Here is a 24954-nt window from a genome sequence, read left to right on the forward strand (position 1 = left end):
CTGACTTACCCCGGGCACCCCTGGCCTCCTGACACAGGCTTTTGTGCCAGCAATCAGAGGGCTGGTGTAAAAGGCAGCCCTGGAGGTGGAGGAGGTGTGGGTTCTGCTTTCAGGCTCCTTCCTTGAGGAGCTCTGAGGGTCTCAGGAGCTTCAAGTGGAGCCACGCTGAGCTGGAAATGTGACAGAGGCAGCCAGGAAGGTCCTAATCAGATAGAGAGGTAGAAACAGTGATGGTTGGTACATCTGCTAGACGGATCCGGGACAGAAATGTTGAATTCTAGGTCATCTGGACAAAATGCCTCCTTGCACAGGGAAGAGCCCTCCAAGGCCCAGGCCCAGAGGAGCAGGACAGGTTCCTGCTTCAAGACCTGCAGCCCTGGGTTCTGCAGGCTCTGCTGAGCTTCTCTGGACCAGTCACACGTCCTCATCATCAGGAGATTTTTCTCTGCAAAGTACGAGAGGCGTTGCTGGGTTTAGCCTGGAGCAGAGACTTTGGCCCAAATTCTGCAGAGAGAAAACTCTGCAGCACTGAGTGCTGGTGAAAGCAGAGCCCTGGGCTTGCCCAGAAGAAGCTCTTCAGTGCCCAGTACTTGGCTGGGGATGGAGCAGACCCTGGGGGGTGCAGCAGCAGGGAGAGCTGGGTGACTGCAGCCGTGCCCCCTGCCTCCTCTCCCAGCCCTGCTGCTGCTCCCTGCTTTGGCAGCTCTTTTTTTATTCTTCATAGGATCCCAGACTGGTTTGGGGTGGAAAGGACTTAAAGATCACCCAGTTCCAACCCCCCTGCATGGGCAGGGACACCTCCCACCAGCCCAGGCTGCTCCAAGCCCCATCCAACCTGCCCTTCAACACTGCCAGGGATGGGGCAGCCACAGCTTCCCTGGGCAACCTGGGCCAGGCTCTCACCACCCTCACACCCAAGAATTTCCTCCTCATGTCTCACCTCAATCTCCCTCTTCCAGTTTTCATCCATTCCCCCTTGTCCTCTCCCTCCCTGCCCTTGTCCCAAGCCCCTCCCCAGCTTTCCTGGAGCCCCTTCAGGCACTGGAAGGTGCTCTAAGGTCTCCCTGGAGCCTTCTCCTCTCCAGGCTCAACACCCCAACTCTCCCAGCCTGGCTCCAGAGCAGAGCTGCTCCAGCCCTCCCATCATCTCCATGGCCTCCTTGTCAAGGAGCAAAGGATAAGAGAGGCCTGGAGAAGGCTCTGAGGGCTGCCCAGCTCCTCAGAGGGGCTTGACCTTGCTGCAGAGTTTGCAGAGGAGAGTTCAGAGGGGTTAACCAGAGTCAGACAGTGCCTGACATGCAAGATGCCCCCCTAACATCCTTGGGGACCCTGAGGACATGGGGTGCCATGGTGCAGCAGTCCTGCCAGGCATTGCAGTAGCACCAGCAGCCCCTGCCTGTGGGGTTGTGCCTGGGCACAGCTGGGCACAGCTGGAGGCACTGCTGTCCCCAGGAGATACAGACACAACGGAGAGACACCAGGGAAATGATGAAGGGGCTGAAGGATGGGATTTAGGAGGCAGATTAAATGAACTAAATCTGTCTAGCTTTGCTGATCAATCATGCAGGCAGGAGCCAGATAACTGTCTCCCAGTGCCTGAAGGGTGCAAACTCTGAGGGAAAAGGAAATTACTTCGGGGACTTGGGGGGTGTCAGAGGGGGAAGAGGAACATTGGTGATGCTGATTTGGCTCTTCCTGCTCTTGGTAACAGGTCCTCAGGAGCAGGGGATGGGACTGAGCCCCAACCAAGCCATGCCTGGGCTGCCAGGGGAGCTTCTGGCCCAGGGCTGGCTGGTCAAAGAGGTCTGGAGAACTTGTATATGGGGTGAGGGGAGGGTGATGGAGGATGGAGAACGTGGTGGGGTAATGGGACTGTGCAAGGAGGGCAGCAGGGTGAGGAAGGTGAGATAGGGCTGGTAAGCAACCACAGTAACTGCAATTTCTGTTGCCTCTCTGTTGCTACAGACCTTAACTTTGGCAAGATGGCTCCATGGGGTGCTGCCATCATGCCTGCATGGACTTTGTCTCAGTCAGATGCCCATCCTGGAGACCTCGGGGCAGAAGCTGTGATGGGAGAGCCCCGACAGGGGGAGGGGATGCTCTGTGCACATTCACCAGCTGTACCCTCTTCAGATGCCACAGGGACAGAGGTCACAGAGTCCAATTAATGACAGGAAGGGTTGGAAGGGACCTGAAAGACCATCTAGATCCAACCCCCTGCACGGGCAGGGACACCTCCCACCAGCCCAGGCTGCTCCAAGCCCCATCCAACCTGCCCTTCAACACTGCCAGGGATGGGGCAGCCACAAGTCACCCAAGTCATCCTCATCACAGAGAGAGCTCAGGCCAGTTGGTGCTGGGGGGGATGGGTTTGGGTGCCATCACTCCTCCCTGGTGGGAAGCACATCTCCCAGCATCACGGACCAAACCTGCTGCTCTCCCCTGCTGCAGAGCCAGCTTTGCAGGACTGATCATTTCAACTCCCCCCACCCCCCCTCCCCACCCCCATGCCAGCATCACCCCCCCCCCAACCCAGCCTGCTGGTTTATTGGGGCCTCTGGCAGAGCTCTGCCTCATTCATGCTCTTTATCTGTTTTCATTTTCTATGCACACCTCTGGGGCACTGTACACACAGAAAATAATCAAAATGACAGTCCCCAGATAAAGGCCACTTTTGTTAGGAACACACCGAGTTCTGATGTAAAAGCACACAAATGGCAGTTCATTTTCCATCTCAGCACCTTTTGGGTCTTGCAAGCATCGAATAACCCACGAGTCCCAAGCAAAAAGATCCTGGTCAGCTCTTTCCCACTCGTGCAACATGGCTCAGTGCATAAAGTTCAGAGCCAGGAGTGAATAACAGTGACTTTCATTAACTGTCAAGTGAAACCAGAGGCAGGCTGAAGTGCTAATTCCAGTTGGGACCCGTTCAATAGCAAATTAACCTGCCAGTGATCTCCCAGTAGGCTCCTGAGAGGAGCAGAAGGAATAATTTGAAACTAGGTTTGCAGAGGTAGGTAATATCTTTTTTATTAGATCAGCAGATAATTTGTAGCCAGATATTTATTCAATGAGCCTCGGCGTGCAGGGGTGGCCATCTGCCTCTGCCTCTCCCCCCTCCTGGATCTGCACAGACCCCGAGACCCTTTTTGGATCTTGCTGTGGACCTTTTGGGGGGGGGTGGAGATGGGTGCTGGACCCGGCCCGCTGGGAACTGGGGGTGCATTTGGGGTGGGCAGGCTGAGTTTTCTGCACACCCGCGGGAGGGGAGGGAGGAAGGGCCAGGGGGGGTGTCTTGGAGAGGCTTTTTTCCTTTTTTTTTGCAGCTTCCCCTGGAGGGCTGGCAGGGCAGGCAGTGAGCGCTGCCGGAGGAGCATGACATCAGCGGTGCAGAGCTGCAGAGCCCGAGGAGGAGGAGGAGGAGGAGGAGGAGGATGCTGTCTCCTGGCAACCCCCGCGCCTGTCACATCCATCAGCAGCAGCCCCAGACGCGCTGCGGGACCCAGCGGTGCCTCCGGCAGCATCCCCCTCTGCTGAGGGCTGTCCTGGCCAGGGTGCTGGGTGCCCTGGAAAGGGGGTTCCCACCTCGTCTGGCTCCCCAGCTGCAGCTCAGCTCCCCACCGCCCTGGCAAACGGGTTTTTCTCACACCTCCCCGGGGCGGCTGCGGGGCTGGGCTGTGCCCGGTAAGAGGAGCAAGTGTTGGGGAAGCAGAGCCGGGAGGGGGATGATGGATCGCTCCCAAAACCGAGCCCCGAGGCTGCACCCACCCTGTGTTTGCACCCGTCGAAGGGTCACGACACCCACCGGCAGCGGGAAGAGCTGCTGGGGCAAAGAGAGTCCTTCCTGCAGCACCAGCTCCCATTTTCTGCAGGCTGGGAAGCAGGACAAGGATGCAGAGCTGCCAGCTGCCACCAGCACCGGGTCCTGCGGGCACCCTCTTCCTTCAGGGTCAGGGGAGGACAGCAAGTGAGCAGATACCATCTCCAGGAGGAGCTGCAGCAGCCTGGGTGGATGGATTCCTCCGGGTGCCTGGGGCATGGCAGGCACTGACAGCCCATTTCACTCCCCCATGTCCTCCAGCGCTCCAGACTTTCACCTCGTGGCCTCCAAAGGGATGGAGAGGCAAAACAGCTGTGCTTTCCCTGCTGGGGGATGCAAGACATGTCTTAGTCCAACCCTTGTCTTTAGCCTAAGTTGCCTTCCAGAGCATCCCTCCAGCCTGTGCTTTCTCCCCGGGCCTCAAAGCACAAGGTCCACCAGCATCTTTGTTCTCTGGTCTTCATGCCACTCCATCCCACCCCACCTTCTGCTCCAAGCTCCCCTGCATGCAGTTGGTGACCATGCAGGCAGGGCCATCCCAGTGGGAGCAGCACAGCCGCTGGGATAAGAGGCAAGAAAGGCTGGGGATCAGCCTGGGACTGTCAGCCAGGGCCTCTTCTGGCAACTGGCAAGCTGCCTGCAGCCCCACAGATGAGTCTTCCAGCACCTGCACAAGCAGGGACTTCCACTAAGAGTCTGGAAGGGGGATGGAGATGAGGCAGGAGAGCTTTCCCTGCTGGAGGATGCACACTGGGATGGACTGGAGGAGGAGCAGAGGGATGGGGAAGGGGACAGCAACAAGCATCCAAGGGGATCTGCTCCCTCAGGAAAGAGATGTTGGCTCCTGGGTTGCTCGGAGCCAGGGGCTTCATTTGCAACTGATTGAGCAGCAGAGCAGCAGCAGAGCCAGTGTGTGTGTGTGGGGGGGGGCTGGAGCCATCCTGCACCCCCAGCCTGCTCCTGCAGCCGGGAGGACCCCCAGCTCTGGCAGAGATGGAGATGGAGCAGCCCCCAAGCCCCTGGGAAAGAGCCACCACGTCCCCAGGCTTCCTGAGCTCCCGCGGAGGTGGAGGAATGAGACGGGAGGGAGGAAAACTGCGTGGAGAGGAGAGGGAGGGAGGAGGAGGGGGAGAGAGGGGGGAGGGAGGGAGAAGGAGTGACTGGGGAAGAATCCGGGGAACGGGAGGCAGGCAGAAAAAACTAATCGAGGATGATTGAGGGAGAGAAGGAGAACGAGTGAAAGATTGAGACAGAGTGATAAAGAATATGTCAGAAGGACAGGAAAACTAATAAAGGATAATAAACCACCCCTGGCCAAACGCAGCACGGGGGGGGTGGGCACAGGCAGGTCCCCTCACCCCAGGGAGGACTCGTGGGGACGTGTCCTGGGGGTGGCGACATGCACAGCACCCCCCCCCCCCCTGCACATCTGGCAGAGCATCCCTGCAGGCAGAGCATCCCTGCAGGCAGAGCATCCCTGCAGGCACAGCCCCGGTGCCAGCCCCAGGGGCAGCTCCTGGCTCCCGGGGACAGGGACACACGTGTGCCCACCCAGGAGGTGCTGCCCACTGCCTGGCACTGCCCCCAGTGTCTGGGGGGGTCACACGGTGCCCAGGCTGATGTGGATTTATTTTTATTTTTTTTTTACAAGGGCACGTAGCAATAGGATGAGGGGGGGTGGTTGAAAATTCGAAGGGGGGAAATTGAGGTGAGACATGAGGAGGGAGTTCTGGAGTGTGAGGGTGGTGAGAGCCTGGCCCAGGTTGCCCAGAGAAGCTGTGGCTGCCCCATCCCTGGCAGTGTTGAAGGGCAGGTTGGATGGGGCTTGGAGCAGCCTGGGCTGGTGGGAGGTGTCCCTGCCCATGCAGGGGGTTGGGACTGGATGATCTTGAAGGTCCCTTCCAACCCAAACCAGCCTGGGATTCTATGATTTTTCCCCCTCTCCCAGAAGGTTCCTCTGGGGCTGATATTATGTCATGTCTGTGACCCATTTGGGACCTCACCGTGTCCCAAAGGCTCTTTGTCACCTGCAGAGGGTTCCAGCACTGTTGGTGCCTCTGCTCTTGGCACGTGTGCCAGCATCACAACTGGCAGGAGGAGGAATCCTGCAACAGCAAGTGGGGTTTTATCATCCCTCCATCTCCTGCAAATTAGAGTCATGAGCATAATTCAGCAGGTTTCAGGCCAGGGAGAGCTGCGCAAGGCAGGGAAAACCTCCCCTCCTTGGTTTTTTTCCTCTTTGGGAATGGCCAGCCCTCCTTCACACATCCTCCCCCCAGCAAGGCCCTTTGGGGGTGCAGATGTTGTTGTCAGCATCTCAGATGAGTTTGTCCACAGGGTGAGGGAGCTGTGCCATGGCACACTTACTCTGGCAGCCAGAGAGGCCCTGGGAAAGTTGCCATCCTTTCCAGCAAGTTTGGAAAGAGCTGGGATGAGCACAGCTTATCCTGGGAAAGGAATGCCATGGTCTCCCAGCTGTGCTTGGTGGTGGCTGTGATAGAACTAATGGTGGGGATGGCTGGAGAGGTCTTCCACACATGAGTGAGGGGAAAGCTTGAAGCAAGTGAGCACAGCACATGGGAAGTGCTCAGTGTGTGCATGGGGGAGCCCAACCTGGACCAGGAGCAGAGCAGTGAGTGGAACAGGACAAGGAGCTTCAGGCCAAGGTCAGATGAAGTAGGGAAAGAAGGTTCCATCCCTCCTGGCACCTTCCTGCTGCCTTTCTTCTGCATCTTACTTCTGCCTCATTGCTTCCCCTGGTCATCCCTAATAGTTGGACTTGATCTCCAGTGGGGTTCCCTCCCTGCTGGAGCAGATCCTGATTGTGCTAATCCCATTAGGTCTCTTGGTCTCTTCCAGTGCTCCCTTGTCCAGAGCGTGTCTGCCTTGGTGTGGGCCAGGCTCAGCTCTTCCAGCACCACGAGCAGGTGGGGAAGGAGAACACGGTCCTACCAACTGTGCCTCCTTGTGTGATTAAAACACAATGCCAGGTCATCCTGGTGTGGGAACTGGGAGCTTCAGCCCGGGCTCCAGGGTGCAGCACAGCTGGGAGTAGCTCAGGAAAGGGGTGGGAGCTGCAACGTGTGGTGAAAAGTGCTGAGGGCTGATCCTGGCCCTGGGGGAAAGGAAGAGACTCTCCTCTCCTTACTTAGCTTGGATGGTGCCACTTCCTTGCTAGCAGAGGGGGAAAAGCTCCTGCTCTTGGATGAGCTGCAGTTCACAGCACCCCAGCCTTTTCTCTCCACCAACCTGCCCGTGGGAACTACATGTTCTGCTGGGGCTTGGGTTGGAGAGCCCCCCGGAGTGGGGGCTGGGCTGGCTGCAAATCTCCTAATCCCCTTCATCACATTGCCAGACAGCCAGAGACACCCAGCAAACTGCTTGGGCTGCCCACCCCCCCCCCACCCCCCCTCCCCGGCCTCCCCCAGAGCTGCTTGTAAATCCCAGCCATCCCCAGGGCGATTACAGGGGCACAATATCCAATCTCCCCCCAGGGGCCACCACAACATATGTAGGGTGGATCTCCAAGGCTGTGGCAAGCAGAGGCCACTCTGCCCATCAGTGGCAGTGCACGAGAGGGATGGGCAGGGCAGGGCCAGCCTGCTCTGCAGCTTCCTTGCCCCGTGGTCCTGCTCCTCCTCCACAGTGGGCTCAGCTCCTGGCAGAGTCTCACCCAGGGGTTGTGGTTCTTCAAGCCCATCACTGCCCTCTCCACGGCCAGCCCTGCTCTTGTGGCTCCACAGCTGGGCTTTGTGGCATAAAACACAACCCCTATCAGCTCTTACTTGGATCTCAGCTCTTTTGGAAGCTCTACCCCGAGGGTCTGGCTGGCACAGCCACGGTCCTGCTGCCACACCAGGAGAGCATGAGTGGCCACCACCCCAGCACAGCTGAGCTGCAAGGGCTGTGCTGTCCCCTCAGGAAAGCCACCCTGCTGGGAACTCACGTCTGACCACGTCAGCCAGTTCTGTACAGAGCTCTGCTGTCTCACTTTGCCTTCCCACCAGCTCCGTTTGGCCCAGGGACCATCTCAAGATCATTGTCTTGCTCTAAGTAGTCAGCGAACGTAGATCAGGGAGTTCTGTGATCTCCACCTCTTTCCAGCTTGCAGAACTGCCCATTGCTCTGCAGGTGGGGAACTGAGACAAGGAACCAAGCAAGCCCAGATCTTCTGTGGTCAGTGACTGCACTGCTTTAGACCTCATGGTGCTCTTACTGAGCAAAGCCAGGCTGGGAAAAAGCCCCATGAGGAGCAGCCTCCATGAGGAAGATGGTGCTGCTGCTCCTGGTCACTCCTGGTTGGAGATCCCAGACCTCATCCACTTGGCCATGCAAGCACGGCCCAGGAATCTGCCAGGTCTGTGCAGGCAGCTGGACTGATGAAGCTGCAAAGTCAGGCCCTCAGGAGACACCAGAATCAGGTTCTCCATCCAAATGGATGCCCTGGCCTGGCACACGCCCAGCTCCTGCTGAAAGCCAAGGACCCTGTTAAACCAGGTGTACTCGACAAGCCCAGGTCAGAACAAAGCTTGTGCAGCAAGTGGTTCCTTGCCCAGCCCATCTTCCTTCAGCCAGCAGCCAGGCAGCCCTTGGCCCCTCTTTGCAGATGCCCTCAACCCCCAGGAAGCCACCAAGGAGCAGGCAGGAGGAGCAGCTCCCTGTCTCCTCCACCTCAGCCTAGGAATGATTCTGGTGGAGCCCCAGGCTCTGCCAACCCCCAAGGACCAGTGGGCTCAGCAGGGACACCAAGGCCACAGCACCCAGTGCCATTTCATGAGGCTTGGCCTGGTGGGACCCCCCTGGGCTGGAGGATACCCCTTCCATGTCCACCTGGGCACCTAAACCCACCCTGAGGACAGCACTGAGCAGGGCCCCTAGTGTCCAGCCCCCAAGCCATGGTGGGCAGGCACAGCAGCCTCACCAGCAGCATCCAGGTCCCTTCCCAGCCTGGAATGGATGTGCTGCCATGGAAACCAGTTTCCAGCCCAGCTGATGGTGGGCTGGGCATGATGCTCAGGGCTGTGCCAGGGGAGCCAGAAGGTTTGATGGGCTGAGGTGGAGCAGGAAGGTGGAGGGAAGGGCAGGGGGTGCTGGGGGGAGCCCAAGGGAGTGAGGGAGGAGAGGCAAGGAGGGAATGGAGGGGTGGGTGGGATGGGGCACAATGTGGGGACAGAAGAGCAGGAGGCACAAATAAGGGGCATGGGGGTGGTGGGTCTGCACAGCCTGGAATGACAGGGGAGGAAAAGGGAGTGTGAGGAGCAATTGCAGGGCTCAGCACAAGGCCAGGTGTGTTCATGAGGGACAGGGAGGTCCTGGGGCTGCTTCTGCTTAGGAAGATGCTTTGATGATCCTGGTTATCTTGGGAGCAGGTGGGTGCTGACAGCTCTGCCTGGGTGCTACCTGCCCCTCTGCGCCAGCTGTAGGAGCCTGGCATCATCCTCAACATTTGGATCCTCATCGTGGGGCGTCTACAGGTAACAAGGCCACTTGGTTCCCCAGGACCCCTGGGGACACATCCCTGCTGCCCAGCTGAGAGCCCCCCCACCCTCACCCATGAGGACATGATCCTTCAGGAGTGGGGCAGCATCAGCTCCTCTCCACACAGCCCAGAGGGCAGCCCAGGGAGAAGGGGAAGGTAGAAAAGGAGGCTCTACAAAACCCCACCAAGGGAGCAATGGTCTGCATCTTCACTTGGGAACTCGTGCTTCCCAAGGGATGCTTGTCTGTGGGTGGCTTCCAAGCTGTGGGTGGGTCTTGCCTTTGCCTGATGCATCTATGGATCTTCTCAGAACAGTTTTGTGCAAAGGCCAGCAGGAAAACCCAACATCTCCAGCTGAGCAAGCTCCCCATGGCTGTGGGTAGGAGGAAATGTGTCCTGGTTTGAAGTGGCCTGAATCTCTCCAAAAGCTCTAAATTACCTAAAACCAAACCAAAACCAAACCCACGCTTAGTAAAGGAGATGGTGAAATGGTAGGAAATGGTCTCCAAGGAGCAGTGATGCAGGTGGGAAGGGGTCTGGAGCTGGTTGGTGGGATGTGCCCTAGTTCCCACCTCAGCTGGTGATACAAGCACAGGGAGCTTTGGGGTTGAAGTTGCCTTTTCAGGGAAGCATTTTGGTTTTCAGTAAAGGAGTCTGGTGGGTGCCAAACTGCTTTGTGGGGTTATCTTACTCAACCCTGAGCAGAAACATCCTTCCTCACCAAAAGGGTTGTCAGGCCCTGGCCCAGGCTGCCCAGGGCAGTGCTGGAGTCCCCATCCCTGGAGGGGCTGAAGAGTTGTACAAACATTGTGCTGAGGGATAAGGGCTTGTCAGTGTTAGGTTGATGGTCGGATGATCTTGCAGGTCTTCTCCAATCGAGGTAGTTCTGTGATTAAGCTGGAAAGTTGTAATGAGGAGACAAAGGCAGCCCCACCAGGGCTCCTTGGGTGGGAAGGAGGTATCTCCCCACTGCCACCAAGCCTCTTCACTGCCACCACATGCTATTTTCACCCCCCCCCCTAAGGATGCCCCAGACAAGGATGCGACACACGACAAGAGCCCACCAGGCAGCCGGGTTTTCACAACTTTTATTGTAAAGCTTTAGGAAGGGCTAATTACAATGGAGTCGGTCATCTGACAGCTCAGCAAACAAACAGAACAGGAGAAGAATGGAAAGGGGATCACGACGGGGTGTCATGCTCACTGCTCTGAACAGAAAGAATTACAAGGGAATCAATTGTGCTCACAGCGCCCGGGGAAAAAAAACCAAGCCCAAGGCCCCTTCCCCGCACAGGGAAATGCATCACACACTGAGCAACACAACCTTAGCAAGAGGCATTGCCTTTTAGACATAGGTCACCATCTGAAAAATAGTTGGGTACTTTACTCTGCCATAGGATTATCTCCTTTAGAAAAGCTACACCTGCGTGTACATAAAACTGTACAAAAAAAACAAGGCATCACAAGCAAGGAAATGAAATCTCGTATAAATAGAAACCAACACTGAAGAGCTACAAAGGGGTCGCTCGGATCCTTCCCACGCAGCCCGCCTGCTCCCTGCCTCCCACCTTTGGTTTTTCCCCCTGGCTTGTCCTAGTGCAGTGTGAGATCCAGTGAGCCCCCCCCCCTGCAGGGGTGCTGAGCTCCCCTCCTCTTCCCTGTGCTTGTCTAGACTGGAGCCCGTGGGGAGCTTTGCCCCCCCCCCCCACGTGCACAGAGGCTTTATCCTTCTGGCTTATAATTGTGCAAATGAGCTTCTTTCCACAGCATCTCATTCTCATGTGTCCCCTGTCCCACCCCCCCACCCCCCCTCAGACTGATCCCCAGTGACACTGGTCACTTCACCCCAAAACAAACCCTCAGCCCTCCCTCTCCTAGGACCCATGTCCAGCTCCCTCCCCAGGGACCCATCCCTGCTGCACCCCACACAGATACACCCCACTCCTTGGCACCCCACTGAGGACCCACTGCCCCCTCTACTCTTCCCCACAGATCCAGCCTCACCCTCACATCCAGACACACATCACCCTCTCTACCCCCCCAAGACAGCCATGTCCACTCCTCTCCCATCCCACCATTTCTCTGTGTAGCCCCACGAGACTCATCCCACCCCACCCTCCCTCCCCATGGCTCACATTCCCAGCACCCCTCCCTCCCTCCCACCCTTTGGGGACCCCTTCTGTGGTCCCCCCTATCCTCCTTCCCTCCCCATGGCTCACATTCCCAGTACCCATCCCTCCCTCCCACCCTTTGGGGACCCCTTCTGTGCTCCCCCCTATCCTCCTTCCCTCCCCATGGCTCACATTCCCAGCACCCCCTCCCTCCCTCCCACCCTTTGGGGACCATCCTCCCTCCCTCCCACCCTTTGGGGACCCCTCTGTGCTCCCCCCTATCCTCCCTCCCTCCCACCCTTTGGGGACCCCTCTGTGCTCCTCCCTATCCTCCCTCCCACCCTTTGGGGACCCCTTCTGTGCTCCCCCCTATCCTCCTTCCCTCCCCATGGCTCACATTCCCAGCACCCCCTCCCTCCCTCCCACCCTTTGGGGACCCCTCTGTGCTCCCCCCTATCCTCCCTCCCTCCCTCCCACCCTTTGGGGACCCCTCTGTGCTCCCCCCTATCCTCCCTCCCTCCCACCCTTTGGGGACCCCTCTGTGCTCCTCCCTATCCTCCCTCCCACCCTTTGGGGACCCCCTCTGTGCTTCCCCCTATCCTCCCTCCCTCCCCATGGCTCACATTCCCAGCACCCCTCCCTCCCTCCCACCCTTTGGGGACCCCTGTGTGCTCCCCCCTATCCTCCCTCCCTCCCACTCTTTGGCGACCCCCCCTATCCTCCCTCCCTCCCCATGGCTCACATTCCCAGCACCCCCTCCCTCCCTCCCACCCTTTGGGGACCCCCTCAGCACTCACCCCCACCCCTCGCACCACGCTTGCACGGAGAACATCGCCAGGTGCTCCAGGAGACAAGACAGCAACCTCAGCCACAGGGCTTCCAGCTCCAGGGTGACCCCCAGCAGCAGGTGGGGAGCCCACCCGTGGGGCGAGGTGATGGGGAGGAAAGGCCAGTCTTGGACAAGCACCCCTCCGACGTGGCGACGTGGCTCTGCCAGGGGGGGGGGTCCCCAAGAGGGGCACCGGTCACTGCCGCTGCGCGAGCAGCCGAGTTGGCAGTGGAGTCAAAGATCCTGGCCAGCGCGGCCAAATTGCACATTCTGCCCAGTTTGGCCCTGAAAACTACAGAGCTACAATAAAAACAAGTGGAGGAGCTTGACCTGCTCAGGCAGCCAGGCCAGGGGGGACGTGGGCCCCGCCGGGAGGGCGAGGGTCGGGCAGGGATGCCCGGAGGGGTGGGCAGACATCCACCCACCCCCAGGGAACCACCGGCACTGCGAGGCCGGGAGGAGGGTCCTGCCTCCTCCGGGGGGTCCCCATCACGGGGGGCAACGCAGCGTGGCCCGGTGCCCCCCCCCGGGGGAAGGCGAGGAGCAGGAGGGAGCGGGTGCCAGCAGGTGCCTTCTGCTGCCCTTCCCTTCTCACCCCGGGTCCCCTGGAGCCACCCCGGGGGAGCTGCCCACATCTCGCTGCCACCACCGCTGGAGCAAAAGGGAGAGGAGCTGCTCAGGGAAGGGGATGGCAGGAGGCTGAGCACGGAAGGGTCTCCCCCACCTCCCCCCTGGCACGTTGAGCCCTGTCAAGCCCTACAGCAATGTCAGGGCACCCACTGCCCCATCCCCGCCGTGTCCCCCGCGCCTGCCGAGCCCGGCAGAGCCACCCAGGAGCCCTGCGGGGATGGAGCCACACGGCCCCAGGGTGAGCTCTGGGGGAGGGAACCATCCTGCAGCTACCACTGGCTTCGGTCCCCAAGGAAGATCCCAGAGATGAAGACGAACCGAGAACGGGAAGAACGACGGTGCAGCACAGCCCCCCCCCCCCCCCCCCTCCCTGCATCCTGGTGGGAAAGGGCCAGGAAGGGCAACCCAGGGGGGAGCCAGGAGTCTCCTCCTGGACACCCCCCCCCCAGCCCCCCAACCAGGGGTGCACACAGAGCCCCCCCCCCCCCAAAACAGGACTGTGGGAGAAGAGAGGCTCAGGAAAGTGCCCGGGTGTCCCCCGGGGACCCCCTGGAGGGGCCAGGGGGTACCATCTAGGGTCTGGGGGACAGTGGGAACCCGCTGGGGAGACTGGTCGACCTTTGACAATGGAAGAGAAAGCTGGATCCCATGAGAGTGGCCCTGTGGCCTAAGGGCAAGAGGGACTCCAGCGGGCAGGGGCTCGGCGGCCCCCGGTGTGACCCTGAGACAAAGCTCCTCCTCACAAAGGCAATGGTGGCTTTACAGGCAGAGGGGACAGGAGGTCCAAGGCATGGCACAGCCCCTCGTGGGCATCCCCTGCCCCTGAGGAGGCACCAGGCGATGGGCTGAGTCGCCCGTGACAACCTCCCTTGCCAGCAGAGCCAGACTGAGGGTTTCTCCAGACCCAGCCAATCCCTGGACCGGGGGGTTTCCCCAACCTTCCTCCACCTGCCGGGCACAGGGACACCCTCAGGGACACCCCCAACCCCAGAACCCTGCCTATGGCACCAGGTAGTCCCTAGGGACCCTGCAGCTTGTGGGCACAGTGACAACGTTCAGAAAGAGATCCAGGCTGAAAAATAGCAAAGTCCCTACAGTCTGGTGAGGACGCTGCCCCTTCTCCTCCAGCTCCCCAGCTGCTGTTTCAGGGACTGGTCACATCTCTATTTACAATATAGAACACGAGTGTGGGCTGGAGGCTGCTCTCCCACGGGCTCTTCCACGCAGCAAACCATTCCAAGCTGGAATTTGCTCCCTGTGGTTTGTTTCTGTTTTCTTTTTTTTTTTTTTTTTCTTTTCTTTCCCCTCCCCCTTTTCTTTTTTTTTCCTTTTTTTTTTTTTTCTTTCTTTTTCTTTTTGTTTTCTTTTTCTTTAAAAGTCTTTTGTTTCAAGGACAATAAAAAGTTTCAATCAGGCAGGACTTGAATGTCATTCCTAAGGTTCGTATTTACAGGAGTCTACAGCAAAAGAGACAGGCAGTTCTCTCCCCCTTGGGTGGGGATGTCCCTTGTCCTATTGCCCCAGGAACTCCACCAGCTCTGCGTGGACCTTTGGTACATAAGCCCTTCTCCCCAGCTGTGCCCTCCACACCAGGAGCCTGCCCAGCCCCTCCCTGGCAATGCAGCAGTTCAGAGACACTCGGAAATCGGGTGTTTCGGATGTTTTCATCCTTCCCACCCTTCCCTCCCCACTGGCCCTGGGAAAACAAGGGGTCAAACCCCCCCCCCCCAAAAAAAAAAAACCACAACAACAAAACCAAACAAAAAAAGATGCTCCTCTCATCCCTGCCTTGCCCTGTCTGCTGAGCCCACCACCTGGAGAACTGGCCACTGGAGCCATAAAGCATTGAAATGTAAAACGTTCCTCTGGACACTGGCCCCAGAAGCTCATCCGTTCCCTGCCCCTCTCGCCCAGCCTCACAGGTAAATCTCCCTCTTGGTGGTCTGGGAGGAAGGGGTGGTGGCTGGCTGGAAGTCCGAGGTCTGGGTGAGAGGAATTTCCTCCATGGGAGAGTCCTTGCAGGGCTCATGGCTACTATTGGAGAAGGCACTGTACGTGGGGAGCAGGCGGAGGTTGGCCATTTTGGTGCTGCGCTCTTCTGAGAGTCTGGGGCTGCCATTCCCGACTTGCTCTTGACTCCCTCTGTCTTGGTAAGGCACAAAAGTGGAGAGTTTGAGGGCGTTCTTGGGCCTGCGGCTGGGGGAGGACTGGCCGGGCATCCAGCAGGTATCGGAGTGGCCAAACTCTGTGCACTCCCGGGTACAGGTCCCAGTCATGGCTACATCGGGCAGAGGCCGGAGATCTGCAGGGAAGCAAGTGGGAGCACGGTTAGCATTCCTGGCTGCCAGCAGCTCGGGAGTGGGAGGATGGAGCACAGGGATGAGCAGCAGAACCCGGGTATCTCCATCCTACCCGTGCCTTCCTCTGGTGGGAGGACACAGATGGACTCACGGGCAGCCAGGGAGCCGGACCCGTGGTCACTCAGGGAGCTGGACCCACAGCCATCCAGGGATCTAGATCCATGGTGATCCAGGGAGCTGCACCCACAGCCACCAGGGGATCTAGATCCATGGTGATCCAGGGAGCTGCACCCACAGCCACCAGGAGAGTTTGACCCATGGTGATCCAGGGAGCTGGACCCACAGCCAGCAGGGGATCTAGATCCATGGTGATCCAGGGAGCTGGATCCACAGCCACCAGGGGATCTAGATCCATGGTGATCCAGGGAGCTGCACCCACAGCCACCAGGGGATCTAGATCCATGGTGATCCAGGGAGCTGCACCCACAGCCACCAGGGGATCTAGATCCATGGTGATCCAGGGAGCTGCACCCACAGCCACCAGGGGATCTAGATCCATGGTGATCCAGGGAGCTGCACCCACAGCCACCAGGAGAGTTTGACCCATGGTGATCCAGGGAGCTGGACCCACAGCCAGCAGGGGATCTAGATCCATGGTGATCCAGGGAGCTGGATCCACAGCCACCAGGGGATCTAGATCCATGGTGATCCAGGGAGCTGCACCCACAGCCACCAGGGGATCTAGATCCATGGTGATCCAGGGAGCTGCACCCACAGCCACCAGGGGATCTAGATCCATGGTGATCCAGGGAGCTGGACCTACAGCCACCAGGGGATCTAGATCCATGGTGATCCAGGGAGCTGCACCCACAGCCACCAGGAGAGTTTGACCCATGGTGATCCAGGGAGCTGGATCCACAGCCAGCAGGGGATCTAGATCCATGGTGATCCAGGGAGCTGCACCCACAGCCTCCAGGGGATCTAGATCCATGGTGATCCAGGGAGCTGGACTCATGGTCAACCAGAGAGCCAGACCCACGGTCACCCAGAGAGCCAGACCCACGGCCATCCAGGGAACTGGACCCATGGCCACCCAGGGAGCTGGATTCACAGCCACCCAGGGAGCCAGTCCCATGTTATCCTGGGAGCTGGACCCATGGCCACACAAGGAGTTGAACTTCTGGCCACCCAGGGAGCACAGGCAGAGCTGTGAGGCAAACCTAAGGCTCTGGGCAGCTGGTGCCTCCTGTCCCAGCTCCCCCTGGACACACAAGGTCCCTACAGCAGGAAGCAGAGCCCAGCACAGAGCCCACCCCCTTTGGAGGTGAGCATTGCACAGGAGGGGCTCCTGGATTTGCACAGCAGGACACAGGTTGCCACCAAACTGGTCACCCCAGAGCTGTGGACACCACCAGGGCCCTGCTGGGCTGCAGGAACCTCCTCGGTTCAGCACCCTTGGGTACTGCTGACAGCTTCACCACGCAGAGACAGGGAACTGCCCTCAACACCATCAGGCTCTTCACTGCCCTGAGGTACAAGCAGATCTCCTGAGCACCATCCTCAGGCAGCCCTGCCCTACCCAATGCCTGCCAGCCTCCCCAAGCACCCATCAGCAGGAGCCCCAAGCCCAGTATCAGAAGTCCTCAGATACTGGCTGGTCTCCCAGGGAGACTGAAATCCCTGAGCACAATGAAGCACACGTGGGCAAAGCCATGTCCACCTGCAGGGAGGCTGGGAAGCTCAGATACTCCTGAGTCACTTCTCCAGGAGTGCCCAAGCCTCTCTGTGCACCAAACACCTGCCTCTGACAGACCAAGGAAATCTGAGGGCGTCCTGGCATAGCTGGGAAACTCTGACCATCAGCTACACCAGGTCATGGTCTGGTGTCCCCACACACCAGCCACCCCCTGCCCCAGACACAACAGCCTCCTGAGCCACAGAACTTGTACACAGGGAGTACCTGTCACAATCTTCAGAGGCCAAAACTTGGCATTTCCATGCAGAGGTGTGTGTCCCTCAAAAGCCACCCCAGGCACAAGCCATCCCTTGCCTGGGACACATCACTGCTCACTACCACAAGCACCTGCTGGCAGATCAAGCCTGGTGCTGATGCTGGTATGAAGAAGGGGTCTGCTCTTGGCCTTGTGACTGCTCTGACTTGTAATGTCCCTTCTGGTGGACAGAAGTCCTTTCCATCTCTCCAGCCAGGAGCTCACTCCTCTACCTCACTGACAAACAGCTCTGCAGGCTGATGGAGGGAGATACTAAGGAGCTCTGGGGACCTGAGCTGGGTGGTCCTCACCTCAGGGCATCACCCTTCCCACCAGATACACCCTGGGACACATAACCCCCTCCTCCCCAAAAAAAAAGGACAGACCCACTGGCACTGCCTCAGCCCTGGGAAGAAGCAAACCAGCCCCATTCACACCATGCTGGGGGCTCAGCCCTTGTCACCTTCTCCCTCCTGCCACCACTTTGGGGGGGTCTCAAACATAGGGATCCCCCTGGAGCAGCTTTCCCACACGGGAAACCCCAGCATGGAAAGATGATCTCTGCAGGAGAAGGCTCCAGGAGGAGGGTTGTCAAGGGTGGAAAGTGAGAGCTAAGGAGATGGCCATGGGAGAAGGGGCAGAGTCGGCAGCAAACCAGCACGTGAGCGTATCCTGCCCTAAAGAAACAACCCCCCATGACTGTATCTCAAGTCCTCCGGGGGCTGAGGCACCCCAGTTTTTCCCCCTGGGAGCTGCAGAGGCTCTGGCCCCCACGCTGCTCCCAGTGCTGGGAGCACGTTCCCGTGTCCCATCCCCTGGCACACAGGTCAGCTGTGACATCCTGGCCGAAGCCACCCGGACGTACCTGAGCGCAGCCCCCTTCACAGCCTGCTCCGCTCAGGGGACTCTAATGAGGGGCAGAAAAAGGACGAGAGGGTCACATCATTGCACAGCCCCCAGCCTCCACACCCACCCTCAGGACCCTCCTGGACCCTTCAGCCTCCCCATCACATCGTGCCGAGCCCCTCAGCATCCCTTGGGTACCCACTGCCCTCAGGAGACCCTCAGCCTCTCCTCGTCCTGCTCTTGCCTCCTTGAGGCTGCTTGGCCACCACTGCTCATCTCTCACTAGCTTCTCCAGCCTTATCTTATTTTCCCTGGCACCCGCTGACCCTTGCAGGACTCACACAGGCACCTGAGGCAAAGCTGGAATCCCCCAGGCTGGTGCCCACCCCCAAGCCACTCTGTCTGGAGGGCGCAGGGCTGGGTACACAGATGGGTGGATGAGCACCGAGGTGTTGGGGCACCCCAGACCAGCACCCTCAAACCAACTTGGGGGGCAGGGGACAGCCATGCTTATGCTGCAGGATGCAAAAGCAGGAGGCCAAGCATGGCAGGGGACAAGATGCCCACCCAGGCCTGTGTGACAGCACAGCTTGTCTGTGGGGTCATTCCCAGGGCTGGACACAGGCCAACTGTCCTATTTCCTGAGCATGTGGAAAGCTGCCTCATTTCTTTCTCCTGGCTACAGATAGAAAGCAAGAAACGAAACCAGAGGCAAGGCAGCTCAATTTTCATCTCTACTTTGTGCAAGTCAGGAGGCTGGAGCCTGTGATGATCCACCAAGTCTTCCTCTCAGCACCCCAGGACGCCTCGGTGGCCACCGGCTTGGTCATGTTGAGGTGGAGTTCTGCTGTTTTTTCACCTCGAGGTGCAAGATCACTGTCTCTCTCTCATCTGCTTCCCCCCCAGATGAAGGGGAGGGCTCAGCATCACTTCCCCTTCCCCCAGTTCCTCGGTGCTGTGAGTCCCCAGGGTGGGGGGTGAGTGGGCGTCACCTCCTCTTGCTCCAGCAGAAGGTGCTTTGCTGAACCTCCAGAGGGTACTGGCAGGACCAAAATAAAAGCTACCTCTCCAGGGAACCAAGCTCTGGGGACTTTCTTGTGCCAAGGGCAGCTCAGAAAGCTCAGGATCAAGCAGGAACTCTGTGTTCAGGGGCTTTTATTCTGCTTTTCCCATTGTCTGCTCCTGGCACCGAAGGCTTTTTCCAGCGTTGTCCCTCCACTTGCAGCGAGCTGCTGGCATCAGAGCCCTGCTACTAAAGGGGAGTATTATGTGCCATGAGCACAACCAGCTCTGCTTCAAGAGCCCGGGAACAGGGCAGGGTGTCAGTCTTGAATAGCTGTGATTTAGAGCAAACACGACCCTGTGGCCTAATTCTCAACGCCCGCTGGTGGGCCAGAGACTTCCATGTGCCACCACAGACAAGCAGAAATCCTTCCTGGGGGGTGGAATGTTGCCCGTGAGCTGCTCCTGGGTGCCCTCTGGAGTGGTGAGAAGGCTGAACCCAAACCTCACCCTGAGGTCCAGGTGCCTGCTTCACCTTGCAAGGTGCACTCAGGATCTCAGATCTTTCCTCCACCCCAGGAACACAGTTTTGTGCCTCTCACCCCCTGCAAGGTGCCCAAGTTCCACCACAGAGATGGCCAGGCCCCCTCCAGCATCTCATTCCTCCACAGCATCCTGGCCACGTGAAGCTCAAGCCACATCTGTGCAGCCTTTGGTGTGTCCCTGAGCTTTGCCATCTCCAGAGGGCTGGGCCCATCCCCTTATTCCCATTTCCACACCAGGAGCCTGAGCTCCACAACCGGGGAGGGCTGCTCGGGGTGTTCACAGCCCTCACAGCTTTCTGGCTCCCTCCTTTCTGTAGCTTTGCATTTATCTGGATATTCTTGTTATCTGCCCGGGCTCCTCACACGGGAACAAATCCAGGTTTTACTGCCTCCATCCCTTGGAACTTTTTCCAGATGAAAAGGGGGCACGGTGTGGAGGGGGGCTTTGCACCAAGAGGCATTCAGGGATGCACCAGGGCACTCCTGGCTGGAGCAGGGGAAGCTCTCTCCAGCCCCTGCTCTGTTCTCCATGGCTTTTCTTGGCTCCTGACATCCAGGGCACCTCTGCGCTCTGTGCAGGAGATGAGGCCAGGCTGTCTCCTCTGGGAAGAGGCACATATTGGTGCTGCTGCTCATTATTTCTCTCTCTCTCCCCACGCAGGGCAGGAACACATCCTGTTGCAGCCACTTGCAAGGGCTCCTCTAAGAGTATTATTGCTCTTCATGGGGGATTTCAACAGTGCACCTGAGCACTCCTAGGAGACAAAAGCAGGCAGCCTCATCCAGCAGGCACTTCCAGCTCCTACAGTAGCTGTGCTGAGGTTCACTGCAAGCCCTGTAGCTTCAAGCAGAGGCTGAGAGCCAATCTCAACCACTTTTCTTTTTTTTTTGGCCACCATCTGCAAGGCACCCAGCCTGGTTTGGCTCTCCCTGCCTCCCACCCATGTCAGACCTCAGCACCCTCCAGCTGGGGTGCTGAGCAGGGACGCTGCAGCTCAGGAGGCCAGATCCTGTGGGTGAGGGGATGTAGCAGAGCAGTTCTGGGAGGGAAAGCCAGCAGGAGTGTGGGGATGTGACACAGCAAAGCAGAGCAGCGGATGCAGAGAAGCCCAGGAGGGAGGAGGAGGAGGAGGGAAGGGCAGCATGCTGGGAGGGACTGGAGGGGTTCAGTGGTATGGAGAAATGTGGAGAGAGCAGCTTGGAGGGAAAGTGGGGTGATTTCCTGAAGCATCAGATCAGAAAGACTCATTCTCCTTACACCGGCCACTAATGTCCACCAGCTAGCCCTGTTCAGAGCCCAAAAGCCCTGCACCTCTCCGAGCCTGGGAGGGTGGAGCACACTCTGTGCTGCAGAGTGAGGGATGCAGAACGTTCCTTTCAGAACGGCTCCTTCAGCCAGGGAAGGATGCAGGGTTTCCAGTCCAGGCAGCCTTTGCACATCTATTGCCTCACTGCAATGCCTGGAGACATTCATCCTCCCAGGCTGCGCCCCTCAGGGCTCTGCAGACCCATCCCTGGGACATCCCACAGTGGTGACCTCCCAGGACATCATATCCCAGCAGCACTGTCCTCCCTTGCCTGCCCCAACAGCACCCATTCGACGGGAACAGTCCCCTGCTTGGTGCTGCTCTCTCCAGCTGCTCCCTGCCTACAACACAGCTCCTGAGAGCAGGCACCGCTCCCCTACCCCACCACAGCTCCTCCAGCTGCTCCTCACACCTACAGGCACCACCTCCCACCGTGGTTTTTTCCTCCAGGCTCCATTCCCTCCTGCAGTGCTGCTGACAGGTCCCGTTCCCCCGTGTCCCTCTCCTCTACAGGTACCACCCCCCTCCAGCACCACTACCCCCAGGTATGGCCCCCCCAGTGCTGCTCCTTGCAGGTATCATCCCCCCCCACCCCGGTGTGGTTCCCAGGGGTACCCTCCTCCCATGGTGTTGCTCCCTACAGGTGCCATTCCCAGGAAGCATCCTTCCTCCATGGAGCTGCTGCCTACAGGTAGTGGTCCCCCAGGGTGCCACGTCCTCCAGGTGCCATGTTCTGTGCTGCTGCTCCCTCCAGGTGCTGCCTCGCCCTGATGCTCCCTTCCCTGCAGGCACTGCTGCTCTCACTGTGCTCTTTCCTCCAGGTACTATGTTTTAAAGTGCTGTTCCCTCCAGATATCACTCCCCTGCCGTGCTGCCTCCTCCAGGCACCACTGCCTGGGGGCTGTTCCCTCTTCACTACAGCCCAACAGCACAGCTATTTGGATAGTGTGCCCCAGCATCTCATCTTCTTATACCAGCAGCTCCTCTTCTCTTCTCTTCTCTTCTCTTCTCTTCTCTTCTCTTCTCTTCTCTTCTCTTCTCTTCTCTTCTCTTCTCTTCTCTTCTCTTCTCTTCTCTTCTCTTCTCTTCTCTTCTCTTCTCTTCTCTTCTCTTCTCTTCTCTTCTCTTCTCTTCTCTTCTCTTCTCTTCTCTTCTCTTCTCTTCTCTTCTCTTCTCTTCTCTTCTCTTCTCTTCTCTCTCTTCTCTTCTCTTCTCTTCTCTTCTCTTCTCTTCTCTCTCTCCTCCCATTCTATCTTTCTATTCTTCACATTCTTGCAACCCAGCCATGCTGGGATGAGTCCCTTGAATTATTCCCTCCCTTGATTCCCCCCTCTGTGCCTTTCCCCCCCAGCACCCTGCCCACCCCAGGAGCCTGGAGGAGTCCCCCCCACATTGGCAGTGAGATGCTCGAGGGCCTATTGCCCCCATCCCTGGCCAGCCCAGCATGGCCTTCTTGCTGCACAGGAGCTGAGTGGCCCTTTCCCAGCACGTCTTCCCCTGGCAGGGGCTCTGGGGAGGGGAAAGCTGCACCGGAGCCAGCAGTGCAGCCGTGATCTCCTTGGAAATCCCAGACACGAGGCTCCCAGCTCAAGTCCCCAGATGAGGTGGGCGCAGCCAGAGGGAACACCCACACTCTGAACACAGCAGCTCCCCAGTCCACCTCCTCTCTGGTCTCTGCTTCCCATCAGACGTGGATGTGGCCAGAGCAGCCCACGTACCACACCAGTCCCACTTCCCAGGCTGCTGGGCTGCTGCCTGTTCCCGCAGCGCTGCTCCGGAACCTGCCTGCACCCGCTCAGCTCCCCGGGCTCCACCTCAGGCCCTATTTTTCCTAGACTGAGCTAACACCCAACCCCTACAACACCCAGGCAGGCGGTGTGCAGGACCACCCCTAGCGCTACAACACCCGGCCAGATGGCTTTCCAAACTTCACGCCGCCGCTCCTGCCCTCCCAGATGGTTGCTGGGACCCCAGACCCACCCGGCGCTGCCCGCAACGCTGGCTCCTGCCACACCTGCAGCTCTGAGGGGCAACCCCCAGCAACACCCTCCTGTACAATCAACGCCCAGGAAGACCCTCAGAGCCGGCGCACAGCTGGGCTGCACAATCACACAGCCGGCTCAGCCGGAGCCCGCAGCCCTCGGCAGCTCTTCCCTCTTGCTGAACAGCAGAACCTAAAGCCCTGGTACAGGCAGCTGGCTCTGAAGTTAACGGGCCCGTCAGCCCCCACGGATCCAGGCACAGATCAAACCCTGGCCCCCGGAGTGTGTTACAACAACACCCAGGAACTGCAGCACCGAAGCAAATGACTTCCCGGATCCCGCCGCGGGTATCGCCGCAGAACCGGCACGGAATGAACCTGGACAGATGCAGCCACCAGCCCCAGCCTCCCCGGCACAGGTAGCACGGCATGAGTTCTGCTGGCAGCCAGGGGCTGAGCCCAGGCTCCCGGGGGGCATGCTCTTCTCCTGATGGTGGGGCCTGAGGAGCCGCCTCCCTGCTGCTGCCGAGCGCTGGCGGCTGGGAAGCGCGGGCATCGCGGCACCAGAGCAACGGGATCTGATCCCTGCCCTGCACCCCTGGGACTGCCCCGACCGTTGGCTCTGGACACTGGCAGTGTTCCTGCAGGGAGCAGGCAGGGCTCAGAGGGCTCAGGGACAGACCATGGCACCCATGGGATTCTGGAGACCATCGTTTGCCCCCATCCACCCCGGACTTCAGTGCAAGCCCTGATATCCAGTGAGACTAACTCATATCATCTAGACTGGTTTGGGTTGGAAGGGACCTTCAAGATCATCCAGATCCAACCCCCTGCATGGGCAGGGACACCTCCCACCAGCCCAGGTTGCTCCAAGCCCCATCCAACCTGCCCTTCAACACTGCCAGGGATGGGGCAGCCACAGCTTCCCTGGGCAACCTGGGCCAGGCTCTCACCACCCTCACAGCAAATAATTTCTTCCTAAAATCTCATCTCAATCTCCCTCTTCCAGTTTTAACCCATTCCCCCTTGTCCTCTCCCTCCCTGCCTTTGTCCCCAGTCCCTCCCCAGCTTTCCTGGAGCCCCTTCAGGCCCTGGAAGGTGCTCTAAGGTCTCCCTGGAGCCTTCTCTTCTCCAGGCTGAACAATTCAATCCCCTCTGCAACAGATTTTGTGCTTGTGGTGCCACTTACATGATCTCTTACCCTGGCACAGTGGGGTTTCAACCTTCACTGGACTATAAAAAGCAGAATTATTACATTAAAGTACTGAATAATTATGTTAAGAGCTACCTTAATAGGATTACCAGGGTTCAAGGGTTAGGAAATGCCAAAATTAGGATTGTCCATGCAGGCTTAATTCAGTTCATGGAAGTCTGCTTCATGATGCAGACCAGAATTACAACCTGGTGGAAAATATTTGCCAGCTCTGGGGGAGGGGACTGAAGCACCTGGGAGATTCCCCAGGCTTTTGGGAAGAAGAGGCTTTTCCAGTGAGACTCCCCCCCCACACACACAGAGGCTGCAGAAATTAGGGAAGGTGCAATTCAAAGGTCAAGAGATCAGAGAGAATTGCTTCTCTGAAGCTTGGGGCTGGGGGAGAGGGGGATTGCTTTACTGTCATGTAGAAAACTAGCAATTTCCTTTCCTGCCTCCTTTGCAAAGTGAAACATCTGGGCAGATTTCTCTGCCACTTTCCAAAAACCACTCAGTACGTGGTACATATCCACTAAACAAAATGGTGTCTTTGCAATCAAGTGCCTAAATCTCAAGCAACTGAAAACAAAGCCAGGTCATGAGCATTCCCGGGCAACCCTCTTCACCCACCTTGTATAAAACACAGTGGTAAGTCAAGCTGCTGGTCGATATATAATCCAAACACTGTCCTCTGGCCAACCAAGAGCTTCTCCTGACATCTACAGACATCAGACATGCCACAAATACCCACCAGAAAGGTCGAAGAGTCACACACCAACCAAACCAACCTGTGCAGCAACCAAACCAGTTTCATCACTTGGTCCTGCAGTATCCAGGGGAGTGACAACTCCAGTAGCACCTTCAGGAGTGCACAGAGGTCTTGACAAGGACCCTTCTCCCCCCAGCCCCTCTACCTCAAAG

The 24954-nt window shown here is 58.4% G+C and overlaps 2 protein-coding genes across 6 annotated transcripts in view; one reads left to right on the forward strand and one right to left on the reverse strand.

Annotated features, from left to right (window-relative positions):
* The window catches only part of HDAC3 (histone deacetylase 3), a 352192-nt gene that overhangs the window by 144994 nt on the left and 182244 nt on the right, over positions 1-24954 (forward strand). The window lies entirely within an intron of this gene.
* Positions 14298-24954, reverse strand: part of PCDH1 (protocadherin 1) — a 58677-nt gene continuing 48020 nt past the window's right edge. For 2 of the 5 annotated variants that reach the window (XM_051630813.1, XM_051630814.1), the window contains exon 5: positions 14298-15171. In XM_051630813.1, the coding sequence (XP_051486773.1) occupies positions 14786-15171 (386 nt within the window). In that variant the 3' untranslated portion in view covers positions 14298-14785. Of the gene's footprint in view, positions 15172-18025; positions 18068-18146; positions 20309-24954 lie in introns of those variants that run through there. The other 3 variants (XR_007890733.1, XM_051630816.1, XM_051630815.1) reach the window with 3 other exon arrangements.

The sequence above is a fragment of the Apus apus genome, chromosome 13, assembly GCF_020740795.1.
Source record: "Apus apus isolate bApuApu2 chromosome 13, bApuApu2.pri.cur, whole genome shotgun sequence".
NCBI classification, from domain to species: Eukaryota; Metazoa; Chordata; class Aves; order Apodiformes; family Apodidae; genus Apus; species Apus apus.